Raw genomic sequence first — 21,603 nt, forward strand, 5'->3', positions numbered from 1 at the left:
ATAACAGAAATAATAAAAGCCGGCAGCCCCTCACGGCCGACCGCCGGCGAACAAAACATAAATACAAATCACAAGAACATAAATACAAACTTAACATAACTTCGGGCCCGGACCTCTCTCTTCGACGGTCCAGTCGCTCGTTCCTTTTATATGCTCCCTATCTCCTACGTGATTCGAGCCCGGTGTGCGCACAGCTGGCGCTAATTCACAATTACTCACCGCACTCGAACCACGGTCTCGCCCCACCTACTCTACTACATACCCCCATCACCCCTCACAGGCCGGGGGGTACCCCCGCGACTGTGCAAGCTCCCTCCCCCTCCCTCGGGGGGGGTCGGGGGGCATGCAGCGACGAGACGAGACAACGGAGACGGGAGCCCTCGGAGCGACCGGAAAGAGAGAGGGGAGAGAGGAAAAAAAAAATTATAGTCCGGTTCCCTGACATGCTGCCGCTCGTTCCTCAACGCAGGCTCCGGCCTCTGGCGGACGGCGGCAACTCCCCCGCTCCCGCTTGGACGAAAGCCACCCCACCTCGACCCAGGGGCGCGGCAGCAAAGGTCGCCGTTCCACCGAAGCTTTGACGGTGTCCGCACTGTGCACTTCCGTTTCCCCAGAGCCACCGCTTCGGCCAGCCACTGGCGGACGCCCTTCGTCCGCGCTGCCCGAACTCTCCGGCACCGCGAGGCCACTCGGCGGCGAGGACTCTCCGACAGCATGTCTCTCCTTCCTCCCGGGTTTCGGCACCAATGTAATACATCTCCATAAAATGGAAGGAAGGAGTCGGGAACCGGCAAACATTCAAAACATTTAATAACAGAAATAATAAAAGCCGGCGGCCCCTCACGGCCGACCGCCGGCGAACAAAACATAAATACAAATCACAAGAACATAAATACAAACTTAACATAACTTCGGGCCCGGACCTCTCTCTTCGACGGTCCGGTCGCTCGTTCCTTTTATATGCTCCCAATCTCCTACGTGATTCGAGCCCGGTGTGCGCACAGCTGGCACTAATTCACAATTACTCACCGGACTCGAACCACGGTCTCGCCCCGCCTACTCTACTACAATGACAAACAACAATAACAACAATAACAATACATCTTTTCTAGAAGTTTACTTTCTCTCTTAAATAAGACTTTATCAAGAAATGCTTGACCAAAGCTATAGCTTTTATTATTATTATTATTATCATCATATTCATAACAGGCTCTTCACTACTAATAGGTCCACGCTTTTTATGTTCTATCATATGTGTGGCATATTCAGACAGCCCCTTATACAGTATATCAGGTGCTCTCGGCGTTTCTCAGATCATCATACGGGTTATTGTACCCCAACTGAGCCATATAATTATTTTAATCCAGATAACCCCTCATCGGAGGCGTTCGTCTGGTAGCGCATGTTTGCCGTTGCTCTGTGTAGTCCTTGTAGGACAGCTGGATACAGAGCTAGCCACGCCGGTATCTGCCGTTAGCGCTGGCTTGCCGTGCTTCAACCGTTTCCCACCTGTGTAAGGTGTCTGCCTTGTGCGAGCCGTCATGTTGTGTACTACCGCTTGTGGACAGTTGTCTCAGTCTTCTTTGTGTGCTCGGTTTACTGCCCTTATCATGCGTGTCATTATAGCACTGGTCGAGCGTCGTTCACTTGATTTGAGCTCTCTGTACTTTCGATTGTCCCATTAGTGTAATGTGCCGAACAGCCCCAAGTGCAGCGTCTTGCTGTGGGGAGCATAAAACGTATTTGTTCACAAGGGTGTAAACATATGATCACACTCTCCAGACTCAGTCTCGGTTCGAGCTCATCTGTAAAGGTTCACGTGGGCTACTGAGGTCTGCTCGCAACGGAGGAGATAGCGCACTGTGTTTATTTTTCTCCCTGTCACGAGGCCACCTGTAGGGAATATGCTAATAGTAATCTTGCCGAGTGCCAGCTTGCTGTTTCATTTTATACAAAATGGTTCCCACTATCTTATAAAGTTCACTACTTCTCTTAGAAGTTCCTATATTCAATAAGGCTTCAGTAAGGTTTAGAGATTTGCTGGGAGATGGTCCAAAATGGCTCTTTTGGTCGCAAAGGTTGCAGACCCCAGGCTTAGTCCATACACACAACAGGTAGCTAAGTCTAAAGTTGTATTGCTGTATCTGTTGTTGGAGTCAGTATGTATATGTATATGGAGACAGTAGGGGGGAATTACTCTATTGATCGCATGTGTTGCTCATTTTGCGAATGCTCAATATGCTGAACCAGCTCTGTATAAAGAGGTCAGCGCCAGGGTTTTATAGATTCACTTCCAGTTGGGAGACTTGGGTCAATCAAAATGTAAGTATGATGGAAAATTTGCAGTTATGAGGTTGGAGTATATTATGCACAACTCTTTAAATAGTTGGATGATTTTTTTGGATGACAAATCATTTTCTGCTTTAGTCATATAGAGCTAGAAGCTCTAAAGAGCTTATAGAAAATATATTTACTAGAGCTTTTAAGAAAAATACGATATGCAATAGCATGCTAAATATGATACGATATTTCTTTATATAAATTTAAAATTTATATAAATATATATGACAAAAATTATACTTGTTTAACACAAAGGAATAAACGACAACAAGGAAAAATTGCAATACAATACTGATTTAAGTTTGTAAAATATATTTTTTAAAACTAAACTAAAATTATTATATAACCAACTTACATATTTCACATTATTTCTGATTATTGATCATATTTCACATATCAGACACAGTCTCTCTACTACTTGTGTCAACATAAAGCTTTTCAGTTTCAGTTTAATTTATTTTTTATAATCTCACATATATAATTAAAACTTATAGATATTATTTTGATTTTGATTAAAACATTTTGATTCGGTTAGTTTTATTTTGTTCAAACATTGTGCAGTGTTAAAAACTGGAACAGCGCTGGCTCAGCGTTGTTTACATCATCCAAAGTAGTCTTTAGATAAATCTTTTTTCAAATGATTCCGTTATTGCGTGCAAACTATTGCGATATGCATATTGCGATAAATGATATTTCAATAATTTTTATATATTGCGCAGCCCTAATATTTAAGAGGCTTATGTTTATATTTGTTTGTTAAAGGCCTCATTTTATGGATTCTGACATGGACTATGAAAGGCCAAATGTCGAGACTATCAAGTGTGTGGTGGTTGGGGACAACGCAGTTGGAAAGACCCGGCTCATCTGTGCCCGGGCATGCAACGCCACCCTCACACAGTATCAGTTGCTTGCCACACATGTGCCCACTGTCTGGGCAATAGATCAGTACAGAGTCTGTCAGGAGGTGAGAAATAGCTGTTCTTATTGTTACCTACATTAATTTTTCAGTAGTATTTAAATAAAATGATTCATTATAGAAGAATCTAAACAAACTAAAGTTAAAATGTTGAAAATGCACATGCTGTTTCTTGGGTAAATCTCCATGCATGTGATGAGTGTGTCTATCCGGACAGGTTCTAGAAAGGTCCAGGGATGTGGTGGATGATGTTAGTGTGTCTTTACGTCTATGGGACACCTTTGGCGACCATCACAAGGACCGTCGCTTTGCGTATGGCAGGTAAACTTGTAATTTTAACTCTGTGTCTACTTCATACCGAATTAGGGAGTTATCAGGCATTCTGTAGAAATGATCAGAGGTATAAAGTAAAGCATACATTTTTTATAGAAGTTTTTGTCAAATGTTTTTAATATACCTACTTTTAATGTGTCGTTCTTTAGCGTAAGGACATATGCTGTCCTTCTAAAACTATGTATCTCCATATTTCATTTTTATTTTATTTTTGCCATAAATCATTGTTATTAGTCACCCTTTATGTTTGTCACTGTGTTTTGCAAAGAGCTGTACAATAAAAGTATTAAAAAGTACAGTGTTTGTGCAGCTATGACACGTCAGAGGGGATCTGGCCCTCCAGGTTGAGCCTGGTTTCTCCCGAGGTTTTTTTCTCCATTAATCAATCATTGGAGTTTGGGTTCCTCGCCACAGCAGGGCAGTGTTGGCCTGCTCACTGGAGACTGCATTCATTCATTTATTTATTTATTTAATTAGAAATTAGATATTATTTATTAGAATGATCTTACTCATTGTATAAATACCATGCACTGTGCTGTGTTTTAACTTTTCTGTTTTTCCTGTTTGCCCCTGTAAAGCTGCTTTGAAACAATACACATTGTGAAAAGCGCTATATAAATAAACTTGAATTGAAATTGAATTGTTTTTTAATTTCCTGAACAACAGTGAATTTGGACATCCGTGGTTTGGAAGGAAAATATTTTACTCTCCAGAGAAAAGTTATTTCCTAGAAATTGCTCTTGTTAGCTCCGGAGATTTGATAAAGTTCTCAGTTATGTTTTCTTTTATGGATCAATTTTGTCTCAGATAATAATCAAAACCAGGATAATGAAATACATACAAATGAGAGGATGTACATTGAAATATTATCTCTAAATTCATAATCTAACCATAAAACAATCTAATTTGGGAGAAATGTGAAAAATCTTGACTTTAGAAAATTGCATTCTTTAGTATCTTCGCAAATCTGATATCACAGTATCACAAAATTAAGACTTTAATAGACTCTCTCTCATAGAAACTTATCAGGATAAAATTTGAACTCACTCTTCTAAACTAAATGCATTTGGAGTGTCTGCTTAATGCATTAAAATAATATTTTCTCTGGGTTGGTAACAGGTCTGATGTGGTGGTATTGTGTTTTTCCATTGCAAACCCCAACTCACTTTACCACGTGAGGACCATGTGGTACCCAGAGATCAAGCATTTCTGTCCCAGAGCTCCTGTTATCCTTGTGGGCTGCCAACTAGACCTGCGATATGCTGACTTGGAGGCTGTGAACAGAGCTCGACGTCCACTGGCCAGGTATTATTCATTTAAAAACAGTTAATAGGAATATTCGACACAAACAACCTGCAATATTTTAATGTCTATAAATGCTAATGAATTAAGAGTAGTGCTGGGGAGAGGGACTCTCAGCAGTTTAAATCTTTTAACAATTTCTGACACAAAGCAATCCAGTGCCAAGATTTTTTTTGAGCAAACAATTCATTAAATGCCCTACATTTTTCATTTTATTTCAGACCCATTAAATCAAATGAAATACTGGCCCCAGAGAAAGGCCGTGAGGTGGCCAAGGAGCTAGGCGTTCCCTATTACGAGACCAGCGTTGTTGCACAGTTTGGGGTTAAGGACGTTTTTGACAACGCTATACGTGCAGCCCTCATTTCCCGCCGTCATCTGCAGTTCTGGAAGTCGCATTTACGAAATGTCCAAAGACCCCTCCTCCAAGCTCCCTTCCTTCCCCCCAAACCCCCACCACCCATTATCACGGTCCCTCCCCCTCCAAGTAACATCGAAGAGCACCCTAGCCGGCTGTTAGAGGATCCACTCTGTGCTGACATCATTTTAGTCCTCCAGGAACGTAAGAGGATCTTCGCTCACCGCATTTACCTCGCCACTGCTTCTTCTAAGTTCTACGACCTCTTCTTGACTGAACCTCGAGGCTCTGAGGAGAACGAGCGGGAACGGGATAGGCCGAGAGGGCAAACCCTTTCTGGACGCGATCTGTTTATGCGTGCTGCTAGTTTTGACGTTTGTGAGAGTAGCGACGACGGAGATAGAGTGAACTTGCGTGCCTGCACCAGTGATGGAACTCTGAAGGGTGGAGATGGTGATCGCCGCGGTCGCCTGCTCCCCGCTTTGAGCCGTGCTTTCATCAGCATCCAAGAAGAAATGGTAGACGACCCTGTCACCTTCAACTCCCGACGGATGACTGTGGTGCACATGGATCCATCAATGCAGCCTGGTCCGTTTAGATCGGTGTTACGATACCTGTACACAGGTAAACTAGACGAGCACGAGAAGGAGTTGATGCAGGTGGCCCACATTGCAGAACTGCTGGAAGTGTTTGACCTGCGCATGATGGTGGCTAACATCCTGAACGATGAGGCCTTCATGAATCAGGAGATTACCAAGGCCTTTCATGTTAGACGCACCAATCGGGTGAAAGAATGCCTGGCCAAAGGGACCTTCTCTGGTAAGAGGCATGTGAAGTGAATGCTTTTCTTCAGTACTGTATGACCAAAAGTTTGTGACCACCCAACTGTATATAAGCTTGTTGAAAATTTAAACCATGTGCGTTTAAAAGCGATGTAATCGACTAGATTTGAAGCCAAGGGATTACACCCAGAGGCATTCAGTAAGGTTACGGTTTGAGTTTTGTGCAGGTTAATTAAATTCTTCCACACAAGACTAAAAAAATAATTTATTTATCGCTCTCACTTCGTACTCAGTGGCACACTGGTAGAGAAAAAGACTCTTCCCATAGGACCCGTTCCTACATATCGTTATTTTACAGTTTTTTATATTTGCTTTTCAAGGGTAGAGAGTAGGATCAGAAAACAACACTGGAGAAGAAGAGGAACAGGAATTGACTTCAGTCTGGGATTCAATCTATGCAAAGTCCCTAGGAAGTCGTGGCAATTGGCGGCAATGTTTGCAATGCCTCCTGGCAAGACAGAAGTTCTATCTACTTGAATGGGGAAGGACAGGAAAAATAAATATATTCAAAAACCACTAGTAAAGTGTTAAATATTTTGTTAACGTGTGTACGTACATTATCCCAGCCAGATTTATGAAGTCGGACCTCACTTCACTCTGTACAAAGCCCTTTTCTAAGAGGTTATTTATTTAGCATATTTGTGTTTTGAATACTCGCATGTTAGCCTGATAACCGTAATCCAAAACTAGCCTTTATACTACCCCCTAATTATCCTTGGCATTTCTGGTGTTTATTCATGCAATCCACTCACTAGTTGATTTCTGTTGTTTAATAGTTTTCCTTGTTAATCCTTCTTTTTTAGTGTTTGGACAGCACAGTGCCCATCCTACCAGTAGAATGTCAATAATTTTTGTTGAGATAAAGCAAAATTTGACCTCAAATGTGACATTGGTTTAAGCAGAATGTTCTTCACATGCTATTTTTCTGCTTTGCTTCAGTGCAGAATGACACAGCTGACAGTCCTTCACCCTGAAGCAATAATAAAAGCAAAAGTCCATATTTTGTCAGCTGGCTTTCTCAGGTTTCATAATCGGTGTGCTTGTTCTGGTGAGAGAACCGGGGTGAATGTGTCTTGTTTTTTAGCACTAGCGAAGTTTGAAGAACATCATGCTGTCTTCTAATGCTGACCCTGCTTTTCTGTCTACTAGCATAAACAATGAGCATTTCTATTTATTTGTACTTCCCTCAAGCATTTAAAAAAAAAAAAATTGGAAATATCATGTGTTTGTTTTCCGATTTCACTTGAAAATCAGGATCTTCATAACAATATACTGTATTATCAGTAGCCATGGCCATTACTGGTCAATTAACAATATTAATAATAAATCAATCATTTTCCATCTTGCCTGGTCATTAGCGTCCACTGAAAGCTCTACTGGTGAGCACAAAGTGGAGCGTGTTTATGTGATATGTGGTTATTTATTGATGATCAATATAAAAGTGGTTTGAAAAGCTACAGAAAGTCTATTGTGTTCTCTTCTGAAGATGTGGTGTTCAGGTTGGACGATGGCACTATCATGGCCCATAAACCACTGCTCATCTCAAGCTGCGATTGGATGGCAGCCATGTTTGGTGGACCATTTGTGGAAAGTTGTACAAAAGAGGTACAGCAGAGTCACAGTATTTTAAAGACAATAGGAGAGGGTAAAATAAATAAACATTAAATTGGACAATAAATTGAAAACAAGAAACAGAAAATGATAAATTAGTTAAATCACTAGAAACTTTATGAAGGTAGTGATTGTTGGAGTTGAATTGAAGTAATGCAAAAAAAAATTGGGTGATTATGGTGTGGCCAAAATACTGTATACATTTACCACCATTTATATTTATGTATATTTATAACTGCTTCCAAATTTTGTGTTTTTGAATGTGAAATGTTTAACAAACATTTTGCTATTGCATGTGTTGTTGTTTTGTCAGGTTCTGTTTCCTAACACTACACGTAGCTGTAAGCGTGCTGTGCTGGAGTATCTCTATACCGGCCGCTTCTGCTCTCGTTCAGATCTAGATGCCATGGAGCTGATTGTACTTGCAAACCGTCTCTGTCTGCCTCACCTGGTGGCACTGACAGGTACACTAGAAAACACACAAATACACCGTACAGTGTTCACCTTACACAATTTGAACTCTGATGGAGCTCAACTCTTTCTTAAAAGCCAAGAAAGACAGTTATTGTTCCTAGATACAAGGCAACAACCAGAGACATTAGTCTGGCATGTATGTACAAATCACAACAATTGAAGGTATGATTGTATGTATGTGTTGTTTGTCTGTTCTAGAGCTGTACACTGTGACAGTATTAACAGAGGCTGCTATGATGGGAGCTGATATTGATGGAGATGTTCTGCTCTACCTGGACATGGCACAGGTATGTGTGCCGCTAATGTCATATGGACTATTTTTGTTCTTTTATAAATCGGCATTAAAGTTTGAAACATAATACAAAATTTTGGGTCACACTCTTATTATAAATATAGTGCTCAGGGCCGGCCCGTGCCTTTACTGGACCCTATGCAGAATTTAATTTGGGGGTCTCCCTGTGCCCCCAATACAATTGACTATTGTCAATGTTTGATTATTTGCACGCACACTTTAAACCTAATACACCCAATTCTATTATGTGTATCTGTGTTTGGGATGTAGGAATGTCATAGAAAAAAACACATAAACATTGCCTTACAAGTGTGATTGTCAAAACATTTGATATTTTTTAACTTCCAGTTTTAGGGGAACTGTTCCTTTAAATTATAAAAACATACCCTATTAAGGTGGTGGAATTTATTGTTCAATGCATTAAACTATTTGCAAAGATTTTATTTTAAAAACCATTTTTATTTAATATGAACCACAACCTTTTCTCAACCTAATCCCAAATAAAACGCTGAATTGACAGATAAATAAGATGAATCACTTAAATCACATATTTCAATTCTAAATCAACATCTTGTCATTTTCATCAGTGAATACTGTCGGATGTTCAACATTTATATTGTTAAACTACATTTTCAGATCAAAAGATATTTCAGTATGTATTTATCATAAAAATACATTTAGTGCCCCTTTTCTTTTGGATGGTGGTTCACGAGTTCAAGGATGAGGAGTGAGGTAGCACCTGCTTAAAGTGTATTCTCTTCACTTTGTGTTTTCATTTTTGTGATTGGTTGTCCCCATTAGTTCCACTGTGCTCATCAGTTGACGGATTGGTGCCTCCATCACATCTGCACAAACTACAACAGAGTCTGTCGCAAATTCCCTCGTGACATGAAAGCCAAATCAACAGGTATTTGCAAATTTGTTTTGATATAGAGATTCCATTCAACAATTACTACTCTCATTCTAAAATAAAATAATATATTGATAATTAGTGTTAATCAAATAAAGCCGTTGATGTCACATAAAAATAAAGGTGCTTCACGATGCCATAGAAGAACCTTTTTTTTGTTTAAATTGTTCCATAAAGACCCTCCGACCAGAATATATAAAAAGGTATGAAAGAGATAGTTCTTTAAAGAACCTAAAAGGATTCTTCTATGACATCGCTGTGAAAAACCTTTTAACCACTTTTATTTTTAAGAGTGTAAGCTATTTATCAAATTTTGTAAAATCTCATTTAAATATCATAAAGGCATATTTCCGCCAATCTCTTAATTCGAACAAAGCCATCATGGCATCCGAACCTTATGAACCTTATGCCCAGTATTGCATGTTTTGTGTAAAACTATAGAGCTTGTTTATCGACGTCACACCGCGTGAGCTAGCTGCTAGTGTGTTCAATGCATTGTTTAGTTTTTCTTGTTTGATTAGGAAATATAACTGGGTAGGTCGGTCTTGCTGTGTTAAAAACTACAATAGCATTACGCAGAGTCATTCAGGAAAAGCCTCTGGTTCTTTCACTTTGATTTCACGATATATCAAACAAATGAAGTAACGGTATATATCAAAACAATAATAGCAGCAGAGTATAATCCTCCCAAGATGGCAGCGCCATTGCAACATGCAACATAGGGCGTGAAGTCAGCTTCACATTCTTAATAGCTAGCTGTCTTATTCTATCTTGCAGAAAATCAAGAGTACTTTGAAAAGAATCGCTGGCCTCCAGTGTGGTATCTAAAAGAAGAAGATCATTATCAGCGAGCTCGTAAGGAGCGTGAGAAGGAAGATTGCTTGTACCAAAAGCGCCAGTGTAAACGCAAGTGGCTCTTTTGGAATATACCATCTTCACCTTCCTCCAACTCTTCATCTTCTCCTGGTTCCTCTGCAGTCATCTGATTGACTCTCAGTGTGCAGACCCATCACAGTCTATAAAGTGGGATTTATTATAGGTTGACTTGGACAAACTCTACACGTTTCCGTTCCACATTTTTTGTTGAGCGAAATACCCAAGCCCTGCTTTCAGCTGCTGAGTAAGTCAAGCAAAAATGCAACAGGACAAGCAAGCTAAAGCCACACCGGGCAGATAGGATTTGTAGCGTAGAAAACACTTTCAAACTTCCATAGCGTGACATGCTAAGTGCTTTTTAGCTCTAAAGAACAATATAGCAGGAACATTTTAGAGCAACCAGCAAACAACTGAAAAACATTAATTCCTCAGTGTGGTTGCAATCTACAATCAAACCAATTCTCCAGAGTGACGCTCACAAGATTCCAATGTTGGCAACTTGCAAACTACTGGTTACTTTAATGAATTAAATTTACAATGGGTAGTCTGAAATAACCTATGGGGGTGCGACACCAATGAATTTGAAGGCATAAGATCTAGAGGAATGTTTCGGGATCAATATAACTTATTTCTGTTTTGTCTGCAACATCTGGCAAAACTATTGAAAATAGTTCATAGGTTAAAATGCAAAACTGTTTTATAAGTTAATTATTATGTGCTTACATCATATGTGCTCGAACGACATAAAAGTATAGGACTGTCAAAGTTTCACATCAAACAGGATGATTTAGACGTAGACTATAAGTGCTTTTAGCAGGCTTCCATTTTTGCTTTTAGTCCCTTCTGAATGCTGGCTCGTTTTCTGGAAGTGTTTTGTGGAAGGAGACCAAATCATTTTCTTTGGTGTTCGACAAATGCTGTCGAAAGAGCTTAGGTCGCCCACATCATTCCTTTAAATGAAATGGCAGTGACCTAGAATTGTGAACATTTTCAAACTGCTTGTTTATTCTGCACACCGTGGTCTGTTTTTGGTAACAAGGCAATCGTTGTTCCATCTTTCTGCATTTATTTTTCTCTCCTGTTTATATCTGTCAAGTTCGGAAAACGAAACAGACATTCGAGTGATTATGGGTTAACATACAAAATCAGCATTCACTCGTGTGATGTTACATAATCGCGTATGACAGGATGAAGTTGAGATTTAAATCAAGATCAAGAAAGTTGCATTTTATCTTCATGACAGTTTCCTGGCAAAAACAACCTCTAATATTGTAATCACATTCTTCAAAACAGGATCCCAGGTGAACAGTCACGCTGGGTCTCTTTACAGGGAATATAAACAGTGCCTCAACACTCCAGAGATCTAAATGTGTGGGTACTAGCTGCTATCTTTACCAAAGTTAGCTCGCAAATGCTTCATAAGGGACATTATATAAAAATCTGCTGCTAACAAAAACAGCTGTAAGTTTGAATGCTCCCAAATAGCTTTCGGATAAGTTTCACAGGCAGGCCTGTGACAAAGCTATCCCATGATGCACCACAGCATGTCCATACATGTGAGTATTTATTGTAGATTGCTTTACCAGCTGTATTTCAGAGTTTGATTCCAACTTTTTATAACATTAAAATAGCTACTAATAACTTAGGAAAATAAAGCAGTATTACGCATTGGGTATTTTTAAAAAGGTGCATTACCTTCCACACAAAGTTTACACCCCAGAGGAGAAAAAACTCCACAAGCATGGTTCATACCCTAGACTTAAACTCTTTTGCAATCCGAATGTGTATGACCTAGTACACACTCACAGTGACTCGCACATAGAATGCCTTGTAATTCAAAATTATAGTCGTTTTTTATACCCTAAAGAAAAATATTCAGATGATCACACTTCTCTCTCTTATATAGTTAATAAATAGAGTTTAAATACAGATGGGCACTAAAAGAATAATTTGCTGCATTATCAGCCAGTAAACTATCAAAGAATGTCTGCTTTAGTATCACATTTAGAGCTGACCTGCATGTATTGGGCTGTTGTAGGAATATAGTTTTATTTTAGAAACCTGTATGTGTTCTACCAGGCCTTGAATGTAAATTTACAAAAAAGTAAGAAAAAGAAATGCTATGATTTAAGTTTCTCCACTGTAACCCACTGGGGCAAGCTGATCAGTATAATAATAAATATATTTTTGAAGACTTGTCAGTATCAGAAGGCATTTGAAACTACACTCAGGCACATTTGCATACTCTTGATACTGTATAAGAATAGGTTTTAAATTAAAAGTCTTTATATGTTGTCTCTAAATGTAACAAGGTTTTTCTAAGAAACGCTTATTGAACTCTGAAGATTATTAAACATAACATGCTATTATAGTAACAAAGAAATGCAGGCTGTATGAATGTACATTTGACACAGTTTTTGGTTCACATGATACAGATTGTAGAAACTCTGTGGGAAAATAAATGAAATAATTTATAAATAAAATGAAAGTTTAGAAGGGAGTTTATCAGACTGTTGAGTTTCAGATTGTTGCTGCAGAGATGATACCCCATGCCTTAATGTAAAGGACACAATGAGTGGCATTGTGTTGTTTTTCTGTGTTATGTGTAATTTAAACATATCCTCTGTCCCAGGTGTGATATATATTACTCGGAAGGTTACGTGTAAAATCTTTTCATGTGTATTTGTTAAAGACCTTATTGTTGTCTATGCTGGATTGTTATGTTTTGTATCGCTCACCTGTGGTTTTCTGTGATGTTTCTCTGTCATGTGAATGTGTTTTACATACATTACCTGTCATTGCTTAGAACATGTACTTTGTGGATTGCATTGCTCATTAAATCATTGTGGAAAACTGTGTATATTATGGGGTCCAAAAAGTCTGAGCCAATTGAAAGTCCAACTTTCAAAATCATATTTAAAGCCGAAAACAGTTTAAGAACTGCATCTTATATCAACCAACGTGTAATTTCATTTAATAATGTGCTGATATATATATATATATATATATAAAATTATAATTTAGAAAAAATACCAAAAAACAGCATTATTGCTAGAGGTCACAGACTTTAGAACCCACAGTATATACAGAGGGGGAAGGAATGAAACGGAGCAGAAAAAAGCGTGTATTGGAATTGTAAATTATTTGTTTTTAGCCAAGGTAAATGTGTTCCCGAATCTGTTCCTTGTTTGTCTGGGAACACCATTCCTGTAACCCACCAAATCATAGGTTGATAAGTATGATGTCTGAACCCCTAATCCAGCAAAAAGCCTTACCATAACAATTCCACTAAACTTAATTCTACAGTTTGATTGGTTGATAGAATATTGTTTTAAGAGCAACAAGGATGTTGATCCAGAATCATGTGCCACCTGGCAAAACCACTAGACATGAGTGCACAATACCTTTTAAATCATGACTGCCTGGATATGCTGTGCAAAATAGCAATGCTTTGGCTTATAACTTAATAGCAAAAAACTAAAGATAAAAAACTAACAAAAAAGTAGTCTATTCTAGCTATTCGATACACTGTGCCCTCTTGTAATCAACCTCTAAGCAGTGTCAAACACTGAAGCATGTCCTACAATATTTTACTTCGCTCTTGCAAGATAAATAAACAAAAAAAATACCAAAATGAAATAGCCTACATCCAAAAATTAAGGGGTAAAGCAGATCAATTTGTTCAAATAATAAAAATATATATTTTCCTTTAGATTCTAGAAGTCCATGTTTAATGAGCTCTAGGTCTTGCAAAGAAGCACAAACCAAACACAGCGTGCAGAGATGTTTTGCTAATAACGCAGAGCAAAGAAGTAATCAAATTGCTGAAAGCAAAAACTTGAATGTTTTCTCAGTATTAAAAGCTTGATATCTACAATTTGTAATTTAAACAATTTTAATTTCCACAAGTTGGTACTGGGAAGAGATTTGTATGTCCAGGACATCTAAGCATGTGTTCTTGAAATGTGTAAATAATGTTTAATAAATACGAACTGGCAGTCATTTTGTGTTTGTGGTTCTGTCTTTATATTATATTGTACTACCTTAATATGAATTGCACAAATCAAACCTTGGTTCATAGAGTAGCATGATCTACTAAGTAATTGACCTTTACCTTTCGTTACTAACTGATGACAAGAATGATTGACACATCTGTAGACCAATAAAGTATCAGCTTATTAAGACCCAATGTCAGTGAAGAGTGGGTGGGCCTAGTGTGTTTCTTCATTTAACTTTGTAACATAATATAAGATTACCTATTTTAGTCGACGTTGAGTAACTTTCGTTGCAAAGCACTTACGCTTATAAAGCACAATCTCTTCGAGAATTACAGGTAAAGTTTATCTGAGACTGAAACGACGAAAGTTATGAAGGAGTTTGAATAGCTTGTCAATATTATAATCTAACACGTAGGCTAACGTCATGCATACGCACGTTACATTCTAACATAACGAGTTAAATTACACGTAAATGTGTTTTATTTGAAATGTATTCACATTCAGACGTGTCTTCTTCTGTTAAGGTCGGCGGACATGCTACTGTTTTACATGTCGTTTGTTTTGTGGCTGCTGTCTGCATGTCGTGTGATCAGATCGACCTGTCACGAGCTTTTAATTCCAGAAGATGCTGAATTCTGCAAGTAAGAATTAATAAAGACTTCATAAAGTTCTCATTCTGCTCAAATGTGCCTTCATTCAAGTTATGTTATATTATTAGAATAATAATAATAGGCCTAATATTATTTATAATGAACTGGGATGAACCATCACTTTATGAAATTATTAAGCGCAATTTCATTGGTTTGTCCAGCTCTTCTTTGTGAATTTTTGATCATTTAGTTAGTTAGTTTTGTGTAATAAAAGTCATAGTATAGTATTAGATCTTGACCATAATAATTTATGTTATAGATATTTTTAAGTATTATAGTATCTGTATCAATGTAAGTATGTATATGGCATGTCTTCATTTACATTAGACAACAAAGTAAATGTACAGTATGTGTTTGTATCTAAACTGTCATGATAAAAGTCCTTTAATTGCTTTAAGTAAAATCAATGGCTTTATATAATGTATTATTAAAAATAAATGTGTATTAAACATTGCCTATATATATACAGTGGCAGATGGAAAATGACACTAGGGTAAACTTGGGTGGATTAACACTTACTGCCTTTTAATATCGAATTAAATTAATGAATGATAGTAATTCCATATCCATTGGTCCTTTTCCGTCATAACTGCATGTGAAAATGTGAAAATTTAAACAATGGTTTAATAGACTTGTTGAGAAACAATCTATTTCTGCTAAAATCCTATACAAAATTGAGATTCCTATTGTGATCATTTGGGTAACATTCTGATAAATATCCTATACAAATTCCCCACTGCGTTCTGCTAGGAGTGTTTGACTGGGGTTAATTTCCAATCCATATTTCCTTAGATTAAATGTATCTAGAAATCTGACTTGTAGGCCGGTGTGGGACGTGCAGGACTCCCTCAGAGCACTGAGTCATAGATATTGAAGCAGCCGGTCCCACACAACACCCACACAACAAGCCTAACAAATCAAACAACTAACTCAGTAGTTCAACTTTCAGTGCAATCATGGACTAGCCATATCTTATACTGATGTCTTATGACATTTCATAGAAAAGCATGAAAACTCAACGCAACTATGAAAAAATCACAGCAATTATTAGTGCAAGATTTATATTTTACGGTACTCATATTTACATTTTAATGTTTTCTGATCTTTAGGGGAGGGTTGAAGGTGATTTACCCAGATCTGATTATTGATAAATGCTTGATAGTCCCTCAAAAGGTCAGAGAGAAGATCAGCAAGGTGTGGGGACCACCTCAAGTTCATCTGCCAGGTGTTAAAGAGGTAAGAGAAATTTACTCTGAAACCTCTCAATCAGTAACGTCTTACTCACCACTTTTAGCAAGTGTTTACTGTTATTTTTAAGCGATAGTAATGACTGAGAGGTCAGGTCAGGTCATCCGTCTTTTAACAAACGTAAGATGTTCTACAACCTTACAAAAATGTATTATGTGTCCAATCAATAGAAAATAAAGGAAATGCTCCTAGCTAGTCAAATGCTGTTTCAATCCTAACTAGTGAGTGTTTAAACAGTTTTAACTTATATTTTGTAACTGCATTTCACACTGGGACAGTTTTTGCAGTGTCCAGAAGATGGCACAAGTGTTGCATTACGAAAGCATACAGTACGTGTACTTGAGTTAATGTGAATCGCTTCTAGAGTATGACAGAAATTACAGTTTTATGAATATTATGTGATAATATTAATCTTTAAAATGTAGACCTCTATGTTATTGGTTTATTCTATTAAAGTAATTAGTGGTTTTTTGAACTTCAGGAAAAAAGTCATTGGATGCACTCAGTATAGCCTACTGTCAATAGTATCACTGCTGATGCAAAAAAAACCATGTTGATTTAACACTGATTATTTAATCCTTTTAGTTTTAAAAGAAAGTGTCTGTTCTGTGCCTAGAAAAAGCATGTTTCCACTGTACTAATTCATATTGGAAATATATATATATATATATATATTTTATATATAAAAAGTTTTGTTTCCAAAGGTACTGTATCCAGTTACATTTCCTCTAATTCAATTCAGTTTTATTGATATTGCGCTTTTCATAATTTTGCATTGTTGCAAACTTTCTGAGGTTTAATAAAACTACTGTATTATTTCTAATGCATTTAATACAGTTCCATTCTTTGTTTACTACAAGACATGGTTATGTGATTTAATGAAAAAGGTTTGTAACATTCCACATTTTACTGTTTGTTTCTATAAGGTGAACAATTCAGATAGTGTGAGAGACATGGCTTAAGATACAAACATGATTGAGGAGTCCGTTGAACAGCTGCTAGGAGAGCCGTATAAACTGTTATCATTTCGTCTACTTCACGTATCTGAGTTTAGCACAACGATGCCGCTGAAATCATTCTCGTAAACTTGAAATAGAATCAACTGTAGAGCCCAAAAGCAGAAAAGGACCACGGCGTATCTATAAATTGGAAACTAAAATCGAAAGCCACTTCAATTTTAGGAGCTAGTTTATAAATTCCATAGCTAAGCAGTCTGGCTTGAAGATGATCTATCGCCCTGGCGTCTCCCAAACCCCAATTGATGTATGGTCATATTATCTATTATACTGTCCTACATGATTCTCTTTTATTGCTGGACTTGTGTCAGACAGCAAAACGGATTACATGTGAGATCAAATCAATACCAACTTTATTTACCGGCCTTTCAAATGTAATTCCTGCCTGTGCCCCGTTTTGTGATCGAGACTCTGATAGAAACATATGGTAGCTGGTGGTCCACGCTGAGAATACGTGTGGGATTTGAAGGCCGTGCGTGCAGCCCCCGTTCAGCAGTTGGTCCCGCTTTCCCGCCCTCTTGACCCTGCCAATCGACAATTCATAGCCACGGAAATGAGAGGCCAAGTGGCGACGCAGCGGTCACTGGTTGTCGCTTTACCCCCGTGGTGACACCCACCTCATTACCCTGCTGAAGGCATGCTGGGTAATTGAAACAGAGCGAAATGGGCAGCGGTCCAGTGCGACTGCCTCTCAATGGGCTTTTATTACCCAAAACAAAAGCAGAGGGTCACTCTAAACAACAGATTTTCCTCTCCCAGCCCTCAAAGTAATGACTCAACCCTCAGCTTGACTTGAACTTGATTTTAACTTCAACAGCCATAACGTTTCAGTGTTATGGCTGTTGAAATGTGTTCAAAAATCATCAAAGTAATGGCTTTGAGTGAATGTTGTAAGTGTCGCCATTTTATTGGCATCATTTGCATACGGTATGGTTTGCTTGGAAAACAAGCTTTGGAACGTCATGGTTTGTTTTGCTTTTGAAGGTGCATGACGTTTTTGTCTATAATGTTGTATGTGGCCTGAGAAATGAGACTGTTTCAGTTAAATTCAGCGCTGTGAGTCAAAAGCTCTCTTAATTGGAGTTATTCTAATCTTAGGCTGTAAAAGAGATAATTGTGTCTTTGTCTGGCATTTTAAGACGCACTGTCGTCAGTTTTTTTTCAGTAATAGTTTGGCCACAGCTGTTTTGGAAGATTCTCTGTATTATTATTCATTTAATTTGATAAACACATTTTGAGCACTCCATGACATTAGTTGACTTATTTCATGAATTTATTATTACTTGAGCATCTGATATTCCTCAAAATGAAAAATAACTTTTTTGAGATGTCAGTCTAGTCTATTAAACCATTGAAACTTTTAAAAAAGGCACTTTGGAATATTATAAGATCTTCTACTAATAGGTTATCAGTCATTCTCCCGTTGACAACACCCAAGAAAATGTTATAAATATTCTTACTGAGGGATAGTTTTGTATCGCTCGTCAGAATATTCTTTGGTTTCTCTCTTGTGATGATACCACATGTTCTCAGTTTGGAGAACAGACCATTGGCAGCATTCTGTGTACCAACACTTGTGTGTTCTGCTTGTGCCATTTTTCAGATCCACAAATATCTTCGATTCATTTACATCACTGAAATGATTTCCTGTTCTTTCGGCTTTTCACGTTGCATGGAATGCCAGTACATTTGGAAATATACATGCAGAATGAATGGCTTTGTTGTCTGAGGTGGCAGATACATAATACAAATACATTTCATTGCAGCATTATAAAAGAGGAATGGAAAACCATAAAACTGATACCAAAGTAGGGGTCAAATTGTCTGTTGCTACAACCTAAGACACACGAAATCCACATGAGCAAAAAACACATGTGATCACGTGTGAAATACATTTTGGTGTGAATCCCATGTGAAACCCAGCAATGGACAGCAGTATAAGTTTCATAATTTTTGTCTAGGCAAAAAACAAACATAATGTCCACACTTATTATATATAACTGCCCCAAATCCTATATTTTAACTCGTACAACGTTTCATCCATCAAAAATATAAATAAAAAAGCCCCAGTTGGGTTTGTGGGAAGTACACACCTTCTTTTATCTTAATCTTTCTCTACCGTGTTACAGTATGTACAATATACAGTATAAACCATCCAGTTAACATTAAGGATGGAAAGGATAACTGTAAGAAAGTTTTAATTTCTTTATAATTACAAAGGAAAAATAAAGTCAACAGAACAACTATAACAATAACAAAGCAGTGGACAGATATCATTATCAATTTGAGGAGTGTTTTTCCAACCAATGAAAGAAAAATATTTGACAGTAAATCAAAATTCATTAGAATTTAAAGGACAAACTTCTTTATCTGAAGGGGCCTTTAATATATACAGTGAACTTATAGAATGAATATTCTATTTGAAGTGAAAAATACATGTTGGCCAGTGTACAGATAATTCAAGAAATGCTTATATTGGCCACCGATGTGGTCAGAGATTATCCCGCATCCCACTTTAACAGCATCTCTGAGGCTACAGTCAGGAGCAGTCAGTGATCTTCAGCAACCCACAGTCCATGGTAAATGCTCTTGAGGCTATAACATGCAGTCTAAATCAGCTGTTCTCAGTCTTTACATTGGCTGCCAAGTAGCGACGCAGTACTTTGAAAATGGCACAAAACTCAATTTTTAATGGCTTCATAATCTCAGTTGTCCAAAATACTTGCTTATCCTCACTGCAAGTAAATCGGTGTTTAATTACACCGCAATGTGGATTTAGATGAGGGCCCTCGACCTGAGAAATGAACTGCGGGAAAATGCTGATGAACACAAAACATTTGACATTAACAACAGAAGATTTATGATTCCTTTCTTTTCCTTCCTGCCTTCCAATTTTTAATGACCATGAACCTGTTTATTTTGCTGTCCTAACTATGCGACATTAGATAACTCGTTAAATTTTGTTTTCTTTGAAGGATGGATCACTCACCAGACAAGTACTGTTGAATGTTTTGTTGTTGCTTTTGTGATGCATAATCGATATAAGATACAGTATAAAATCTTTTGTTCAAAAGTTTAGGATCACTTAGGATCACTTTTTATATTTTTTCAAAATTTTCTTGAAAAAATCTCATCGAAACAATAATGTGATGATGACAGTTATGTTGTGACTAACACAACATAATTATGTTGGGGCTGCTGAAAACAGCTGTAGAATTTAAAGTTTTTTTAATTCACTCTTTTATCTTAAATGTGTGGCTTCTCTGAGATAACCACGCTGTGTATGTGTGTGCTTGCGTGTGTCAGTGCATGTGTATATTGTGCTCTGTGCGTGTTGTGTTTTATGCTTGTGGCAGTGTATGAACCTGTGAGCGTGAACTGTGTATTCTTTGTTTGTTCACTTTTTTTTTACATGTATAACTTCAATGTTTTGCTTATAGTCAATATGTTTCATGTGCAGCTGCTTTGTAACAATGAAAATTGAAAAAGCTCTATATAAATAAAGTTGACTTCACTTGACTTGACCTGACTAAAGAACCAAAAAAAAAACAAAGCTGTATTCTATTTTGGTGTGGATTTGCAGAATTTTTATTTTAGCAGCTAGTTTCTTCAGGTCAGTCCCGGAGATGCTTTTTAAACAGCATTGAAGTAGTTCACATCTCTGCTGGGCATTTATTGACTTTACCTTTTCTTCATCATTTATTCTTAATCAGAAACTTATTTTTTAAATACTATTTTAGTTTTCTATTGAAAGATGTTATAATTTTTTCACAACTATATTTTTTCAATGTCAGATATAAGCAAATGCCTATCGATCAATTTAAGATTTTGGATTTTTAAGATCATAAATACATTCAGTCAGTCAAGTGATCCCAATCTTTTGAACGGTAGTGTGTGCATGTGCAGTTCATATGACAACTGAACCAGGTTATTTGCTTATCAAGAGGTGCACTACATAACATTGCTATATCCTAACTTTAAGAATAAGCTGCTTTTTCCAAGTTCCTCAAAGTCTAAAACACGACTTATTCCTAAGAAAAATCACGTTCACTTTTTTGGGCTCATGCCCCCTGCTGCTGTTGAAAGTCTCTTTGGCATAAGAAAGCAGCGCCTGTGGTTCATATGGGGACTTTGACTGTTTTATTTGGTGCTTAAGAAAGATGAGCATGAGGTTTGTAAACCATTACAGTGATTAGAAAGCGCCTGGATGTGATTTCCTGAGCTACCTTGCTGCGCTGCTAATATCTCTCTTTCTTCTTCGCTCTCTCTATGAGGGTGATTTTGTACGCTGTGCTTAAAACCGCGCGTGGGGGCGTCGAGAGAGGATTTCAATGTGAACCATCCCTCTCTACTTCCTGCTTTTTTTTGCTTATTTCAGTGAAACTCTCTGTTCTTTTCTGTTCGCTGCCTGTAATGACGACAGGGGCGGCATCTTCA

The 21,603-nt window shown here is 37.7% G+C and overlaps 2 protein-coding genes across 4 annotated transcripts in view; both read left to right on the forward strand.

Moving 5' to 3' along the window:
* LOC130407144 (rho-related BTB domain-containing protein 2-like) overlaps positions 1 to 14,256 on the forward strand; it is a 17,718-nt gene extending 3,462 nt beyond the window's left edge. For both annotated transcript variants that reach the window (XM_056729841.1, XM_056729842.1), the window contains exons 2-10: positions 3,103 to 3,304; positions 3,474 to 3,577; positions 4,709 to 4,894; positions 5,113 to 6,068; positions 7,578 to 7,696; positions 8,016 to 8,166; positions 8,375 to 8,463; positions 9,270 to 9,375; positions 10,156 to 14,256. In XM_056729841.1, coding sequence (XP_056585819.1) covers positions 3,103 to 3,304; positions 3,474 to 3,577; positions 4,709 to 4,894; positions 5,113 to 6,068; positions 7,578 to 7,696; positions 8,016 to 8,166; positions 8,375 to 8,463; positions 9,270 to 9,375; positions 10,156 to 10,364 — 2,122 coding nt within the window. In that variant the 3' untranslated portion in view covers positions 10,365 to 14,256. The remainder of the gene's footprint in view (positions 1 to 3,102; positions 3,305 to 3,473; positions 3,578 to 4,708; positions 4,895 to 5,112; positions 6,069 to 7,577; positions 7,697 to 8,015; positions 8,167 to 8,374; positions 8,464 to 9,269; positions 9,376 to 10,155) is intronic.
* A 203-nt stretch (positions 14,257 to 14,459) lies between these two features.
* Positions 14,460 to 21,603, forward strand: part of LOC130406887 (phosphatidylethanolamine-binding protein 4) — a 104,612-nt gene continuing 97,468 nt past the window's right edge. For both annotated transcript variants that reach the window (XM_056729464.1, XM_056729465.1), the window contains exons 1-3: positions 14,460 to 14,587; positions 14,777 to 14,893; positions 16,012 to 16,138. In XM_056729464.1, the coding sequence (XP_056585442.1) occupies positions 14,787 to 14,893; positions 16,012 to 16,138 (234 nt within the window). In that variant the 5' untranslated portion in view covers positions 14,460 to 14,587; positions 14,777 to 14,786. The remainder of the gene's footprint in view (positions 14,588 to 14,776; positions 14,894 to 16,011; positions 16,139 to 21,603) is intronic.

The sequence above is a fragment of the Triplophysa dalaica genome, chromosome 18 (genome assembly GCF_015846415.1).
Source record: "Triplophysa dalaica isolate WHDGS20190420 chromosome 18, ASM1584641v1, whole genome shotgun sequence".
NCBI classification, from domain to species: domain Eukaryota; kingdom Metazoa; phylum Chordata; class Actinopteri; order Cypriniformes; family Nemacheilidae; genus Triplophysa; species Triplophysa dalaica.